We start from the raw sequence: 7,581 nt of genomic DNA on the forward strand, positions 1-7,581 counted from the left end.
GAGCAAAAATGTCACCTTAAATCACATGTTAAATTTAGGAAGATTTAACATGTTTTAAAGTCATTTTAACTGTTATCATTGTATGTTTGAGGTAAAAACATGAAGTTCAGAGGAAGAATATACATGTTTTACCTGTTCACCGGCGGTACAGAACAGGGCGTGGCCAGGTAACAGGTTGAGTTTGTCAAGTTAAAATTGTCACGTACCATAAAGCGCTGCTTTAAAACTAAATTTATATTGTGATTCATGTCATTTTTTAAAGAAAGCTACAGTACAGAATTGCAGTCAAAGCTTGCCATTGGCTTTTGTGTTATTTTTGAGAAAGTAACATAATCTGTGAATGACTTAATGTCTTGCTGGGATCTGAAAATTTAAAAAAGCATTTCTCTTTAAAATGGCAAACTTTGTGCTGGTTTTAAACTAAGCAATGAGGCTTCAATTGTTCCCAGAGCGACTACCAAAAAATATGATAAATATTCTCTGATATTTAAATCTGGGATGATAATACTCATTTGTCACAACAGCATACAAGAACTGTAACAATTATAAGATTTGTAAAAAGGGTTAAAATTTAAATGAGTAAATTCAACATAGCTTGAGGTGATTAATGAAAATAAACAATGAACATTAAACGGGATGTAAGACAGCAATAAAAGTAAAGTAAAATCAGTAAGAAGACTGAGTCTGCATGTTTTAGTGTGTGTAACTGTCTGAGCAGCTAGTTGCCCTTTGGGGAAAATAATCTGAACTGAACTAACCAGTTCAGATAGTAGTATAAATAGCAACAATATGCAGTAGACATACACTATAAAAAGGCATAATTATTGTTTTTCTAATTTTCTCACTAAGCCAAACTAAACCTGTTCTGCTTTTGCTTTTAAGTCGCCAAAACACTGACAGTATCCTCTGATCCTAATGTGAAGTTATTTTAAAAATGAAAGAAAAATATTAATTGTGCATACAGGTACAGGCACTCTGTATCATAACAAAAGATGTGAACAAACATACAAAACACACCCGAAAAACCCGCCAAGTATCGTCTCCAGAGTGAGACCTCTGTCGTTTTTCCTTCTCTGTTCAGGCTGTTTCTGTCTGTAGTCAAATACCGTTGTGGGGTAGAAGGTAATTTTTGTCCAATGCGCGTGCCGTGACGTGACATAATGGAACGTAACCGTGTAAAAACGCTCGAGGCGGAGCGTGCAGCGAGCATTCTGCTTCAGTTGGTCGGGCTGACGGCAGCTCCAGGCTCAGCGAGGACAAAACAGACGTTTACCCGCAGATCTATCTCACACCGCAGGTCATTTCTGAGGGTATGGACAGGACACCGCTCTGAAGAAGTGTCGAGCAGGCTACCATTATCAGCGAACACTCGGAAATAATGATGAAGAAGGACATCAATCTGACCCTGGTGGACGACGCAGACCTCAAACCGCATCTCCGCGACGCCGAGAGCCTCCTCAACTCCCCCGATCTGGGTCTGCTCAAGCTGGCGTCTCCGGAGCTGGAGAGGCTCATCATCCAGTCCAACGGACTGGTCACCACGACGCCGACCAGCTCCCAGTTCCTCTACCCGAAGACAGTGACTGATGAGCAGGAGTTCGCGGAGGGCTTCGTGAAGGCGCTGGAGGACCTACACAAGCAGAACCAGCTGAACGGAACCGCTCCGGCTAACGGCAGCCTGGACCTCGGGGCGAACATCCCCCCGGTGACCATACAGCCGGACCTACCGGTGTACACGAACCTGAACAGCTACGGCAGTGGGCCTCTGGGAACCACTGTCAACTACTCCACGGACACTGTTCCCTTCCCGCCCCCTCCGTCACATCACCTGGGGGCAGCCCCGCTCCAGCCGGAGCTCTCCCGGGTCCAGCCGCCGAAGGAGGAGCCCCAGACGGTACCCGACGTCCAGAGCTTCGGGGAGAGCCCGCCGCTCTCTCCCGTCGACATGGACTCGCAGGAGCGGATCAAAGCCGAGCGGAAGCGGCTCAGAAACCGGATCGCCGCCTCCAAATGTCGGAGGCGCAAACTGGAGCGGATCTCACGGCTGGAGGACAAGGTGAAGACGCTGAAAACCCAGAACACCGACCTGGCTTCCACCGCCAGCCTGCTGAGAGAGCAGGTGGCCCAGTTAAAGCAGAAGGTCCTCACCCACGTCAACAGCGGCTGCCAGATGTTACCACACGAAGTCCAGGTGCACTGACGGCAGAACCAGACCGGAACCGCCGAACAGCTAATAAGCTCCACAGACTTTAAACGTGTTGGTTCTTCTGTATCGTATGTAGCCCCCGATGATGCGCCCCTTTATGCTAGGCGACGTCAGCCGGCCATCACTGAGCCGGCCCGAGGAAATGCGAATCAAGCAGCTGTTAAAGAACACTTAACCTATAGGTCTTAAATATGTGAGTCTGTTTATTGTGAGTTGACTCATTTTAAAGATTTCAGATGGTTTAAAATTTAATTTGAGCCTCAAAAGAACTGGCTAATGTTCTAGTTGTAAATACACAAAGAAATTAACATATTCACTACTTAAAGCTGCAGTGTAACTTTTATTAAAAAAATGACTTTTACATATTTGATGAAGATGTCACTATGTCATGACTATGATATAATACAGCTAATCAGAAAAAATTGAGCTCCTAGAAACAACCAATCAAAGACAAGAGGTGGTTTTTAGTGCTGTCAATCACCCGCTATAAACTGTAGCTAGCATGGACTGTTGTGAATGCTCAAGCTAGTTAAGATGACTGCCAATGATGGTTGATAAACATTTTCCTGTAACGATAAGTAGATTCACTTCTATTGGTTGAAAGGTTGATTGTCAGCACCAAGACCCTCCTCCTGGCTCCAATTGGCTGCTTTTGGACAGGAGAGGAGAGGACAGACAGAAATAGGACAGGGAGGATCTTTTTACTGCTTATCTGTCTTATACCAAACTGTGACAACATGGTGACAGTTTTAACAAATATGTAAAAAAAAACAACAACATGTATTTCAAAAGCTACATACTGCAGCTGTAAATCTACCAGGTTAAGCTTTTCTGTTGTTTGTGTCTGAGGTGGGCTCACATTTCATGCACAGAGTAACTGTTTGCTAATGAATTTAAGCAAATTTTCTGTGGTTGCGTTTAAGCTTTGGCCCTTTATTTCTGATTTTAAACCAAATCTGAATGGGAACTCTTATTGCTCCCTGGTGGGCGTAACAGGAAGTCGGCATCTGAACCAAATTCCACTTGGGCTAATAGCTAATACTAAGTAAGCATACGAGGTAGAAAATAACTCAACAAAATGAACTTTAACAGTGTTATTGACCAGTCAAAATGGAATAATGTTATCCCTTGCTTTTTCTTTAAATGCATATCTGTATCTTTAGGACTAATTTTTTAGATTCCAGCCAGAACGAAGATGCCTTCTGCCTAATTTGGAATCCTGTTCTACCTCGTATGTGTGTTTGCTAGTGGGAGAAAGGGGAATCTTTTAATGGTTTCTCAATTTCCATTTCTTTAAAGTGTTTACTTTGACTGTATACAGTCTCGAAGCTGGACCAAACGGATATTTCTACACGATTATGCACATTTACCCTCATCGTAAAGGAGGTGGTTGTAAGAAAATGATAAACATTCGGTTGGTATGAGATAATCTCAGTATATAACCTATTTACTCTGTATTTCTGTAGGGAAATGTTTGCATGTATTGGACAAATTCGAATGTTGCCCTGAGCTGTGTGGAATGGGGACAAGTTTCTCTTGTTTTTATCTTATTTACCTTTACACGTGTGTATTTTGTCTATTTTTTTACTCGGGCGTGTCCGTATTTCAGTGTGTTTTGTTTAAAAATGAAAATAAATGTGAAAAGCCGTAACCTTTCTGTTGCCATCACCTGTTGTTTACGGTTAGTTTTGGCTTGATGCTGTCGTGTTTTCAATTAAAATGCTGCTCAGCAATCAATGTTTTGCTCCGAGTTTGGTCATTTTTGAACGTTTAGGGTTAGGGTGTTGACTGAAATACATGTTTGACAATTAATATGAACAATATAACTGGTGTTTTTCTTTTTGATCCAAATGAAAAAATCTGATACAAACATGGAAATTACCTAAATATTCATATTCTGTTTTCTCTTTTATGAAAATAAATAAAATCAGTAGACCAGACCTCAATAAAAACTAGAAAAACTCTAAATGGTGCATCTTCATGTAAAAACACATTTAGCTCCTATTAAAATTATTATTTTTAAAGCACAAACTGACTACACCTTCTCTTGTAAAATCCTAATATTAGGACACTTATTACTCTTATTACTCCTGATAATTGTTCAGATAATGGCTGCTCCTTTAATGAATCCTTAATTGGTGAAATCTACATTTTGTAATATTTCTGAAAAATTCACGCTTCATTTTCAGATAGGCGTTTTACTCCCCCTGGTGGCCAAATGTTGAAACTACAAAAGATTTAATTAGACTAATTTATCGAAATGTTATTACGCAAAACGGCATGGAGGGATTAATTTGATTAAAGACGTAATCCAGTTCATAAAAAATATTTTTTTAATCAAGCATTGTTTTGCTATATTTGAATTAGGGATGAAAAAAAAAATCTTCTTTCACTGTTCAGGTAGAAATCCACTCAATGTTGGTTTGTAAAATCAACAAGTAAGTGCTTTTTTTAGTCATTTCTTTTTATTGTTTTACCACAAAGTACAGATAAAAACATCCACAGCATATTCTCTCACTTTAATGGCCCATACTGAAAGGATCTGAAGAGGCAGTGATACAAGACCAAAAAGAAAAACAAACACGTTCCTGCGTGCTAGTAGAAGATCTACAGTCGGCAACCTCTACCAAGCTGGATGGCGCTTTGTGTTTTTCTGCTGCAGGGTGTATTGCTTCATAGCTGAGTGACACATTCATTCACAAGTAGGCCTAGAAATGTATGCAGATACAGTGCAACATGGCTCTTTTTGGGGTTTTCAGGTCTTTTTCTGTTGTTGTTGTTTGGATGCAAGCCTGAGTCGAGACAACACAATCCACACGTATGACTGAAAGGTAAGAGTATTTACAGGTTTAGACGGAGAGGAAGACGTATTAGAAAGGAGAACAGTTTATCAGTTTGGATTTTACTCAAAACAGTCACGACCAGTAAGAAGTAAAATATTCACAGGGAGAAAAATTACTGAACTCTAGCTGGGGATTCATTCTCATTTCAGATGCATTTAAGTAAAATAAAAACACTAAGCTCATTTTCATATTACAGATTTTTCATAGTTTTTTTTTTTCAGTCTTAGTCATCTTTTATTTTTTTTCCTCATTAAACACGTCTTCGTCCAGCTTTGTGGAGCAAAAACAGCAAGCCACATCTACAGTGCTCCATTAAATGAGGGAAACCAGTTTCAGCTTTGGAAAATACAGTAAAACAAGAGTAAATATGCTCTGAGGAAGGGCGTCCCCATAAAAGCGCGGCTGTGTTGACTTTTCGAACAGGTGATTTATGTTTTTTTTCGGACAGCTCAAGCCGCCTGCCCTTCCTCCAGCTCTTAAATGCTTCCCAACGTTCAACCAGCAGGAACTGAGCTCTTTTCAGACAAAAATAAACCAACATTTACACGGCAGCCTGCAACAGACACGTCGAGCTGCTCTGCGAAGCAAACTCTGATAAAGTTTCAGCAGAAATGCTGTTTGTTACTGTGGAAAAGGACCATTTGAGTTACTGCAGATGATCAAGCCATGCTGCTTGAAAACGACTCATTAATTTCTTGAATTGATTCAGTTCAGGATGAAAGTTTGTAAAGAAAAAACGGGTTTGATACCTGCCCAGACTGCTGAAGTTCAACCTCCTTCACAAATGTTGGCATTAAAATGTGTAGAAGGCTTTCGCTGCAAACTATTTTTTTCACAATTACTTTATGGAAACATAACCAATTGGAGCCTTTTTGCAATTTTCTGGTTTAGTTTGATCAGCATTAAGAATATTTAGTAAATAATCCACGATTTTATGTTTGACAAATTAACCATTTTTGCATTTGATCAATCTTCACAGCTCGAAATGAAAAATACCATCATATTTGCTAATCAGTGAATGCAACAATATGTAAGCACAAACACTGCAAAAACTCAAAATCTTACCAAGTATGTTTAGCCTATTCTAATGCAAGTATCTTAGTACACTTGAAATAAAACTAATTTACAAGAAACTTTTCAGCAAGATACAGGAGCTTGATTTATGTCATAAAAATGCTTAATATTGGTAAAATAGCACTAGTTCCACTGGCAGATTATTTCACTTATAGCAAGACATTTCCCTGATAATAAATAAAATAATCTCCCTGTGGAAGTAGCGCTGTTTAAAAATTTATATTAGGGAAATATTTACTTAAAATAAGCTCCTATATCTTGCTGACAATGTACTTGCAAATTATTTTTTAGTTCTAAATCAGACAACTAAACTAGACAAAAAATACTTAAGATTTTGTGTTTTTGCAGTGAAGGTAAGCCATGTGTTTGTTTATCTTTATGCTGCAAGTGAGGAAATTACTACAAGAAAATGTCTCTTGGGTTGAATTTGACTACATGTAGTGTAACAAAAACTGACCCAAAGCCCTGAAACAATATTTCATTGCAATGCTTTTTTTTTTTTTTTTACCAGGAGTGCCAATGATTGTAGAGAGCATTGCATATCTTAACTTAAAACTTAAACATCAGAAAAGAAAAATTTAAACAAATTTAACTGTCATTTTTTAAAAGTTTGATCTCTCTGAAGAGAAAATGCAAAGTTGTAACTTCAGCATTTTTGTAGCAGAACCTGCATGCTGTCATGTCCCACCTATCAAGAACTAATATCTAAAAATGAAATTTCACAAATATATACCCTGTGACAACAACAAGCTCAGTCAGCAGTAATCTCTCCTTCTGGTTTCTCACTGAAGACAGCCAGTCAGCAATGAGAGAAAAGCAGAATAACATAAAAACATTATTTTCATCTTCAAAATCAACTCCAAATGCATCGGAGAGTATTAAACCGATTTATAGGTAGGTATTTTTACACATAATTACTAAAGGTAACAATGAACAGTAAAATTTGTCACCATTCTTACAAGCTTACTGACAAATCAGAAAACTTTGAGCTTAGAGTTACTTTACTTAGGGTTCATTTCCAGCTCAAAAACAAAAAAGTCTTAGTTCAGGATCAGAGTTGCATTTATCCTGAAAGTCGACCAACAACGATAAAGTGCTGCCAATGGCATTTGACATCTTGTTGCTTAGAGCAACTTTATAATCTGGATTTTAATCAGGTTTTTGTAAAACTGTATGCAGTTTACCATCCTGACGCTCTTAAGTCATTTTTCTTACACTGAATGAAACTGAATCGTTCCTGAAAGGAGCCACAAGCAGGGAAACGATAAACAAATCCTACAACAAAACACCTTTTTTTTAATTCAACGCTATCCTCGCAGGACACTTTTTAAAAATCTTTTTCCAGAAGGGCATACCTGTAGATATTAATATGTATATATTGCACAACATTTATATGTACATCTGAAATAAATATATTTAAATAAAATTTTTATTTTTTTATTCTCTTTTTCACCTTGC

At 38.5% G+C, this 7,581-nt stretch overlaps 1 protein-coding gene across 1 annotated transcript; it reads left to right on the forward strand.

The window, feature by feature from the left end:
* Positions 1 to 1,043: 1,043 nt before the first annotated feature.
* On the forward strand, positions 1,044 to 3,943 carry LOC114151148 (transcription factor jun-D). Its single transcript, XM_028028161.1, has one exon. The coding sequence runs from the start codon at positions 1,379 to 1,381 to the stop codon at positions 2,198 to 2,200; it is 822 nt and encodes a 273-aa protein (XP_027883962.1). The 5' UTR covers positions 1,044 to 1,378; the 3' UTR covers positions 2,201 to 3,943.
* The last annotated feature ends 3,638 nt before the right edge of the window (positions 3,944 to 7,581 follow it).

The sequence above is a fragment of the Xiphophorus couchianus genome, chromosome 9 (assembly GCF_001444195.1).
Source record: "Xiphophorus couchianus chromosome 9, X_couchianus-1.0, whole genome shotgun sequence".
Lineage (NCBI taxonomy): Eukaryota > Metazoa > Chordata > Actinopteri > Cyprinodontiformes > Poeciliidae > Xiphophorus > Xiphophorus couchianus.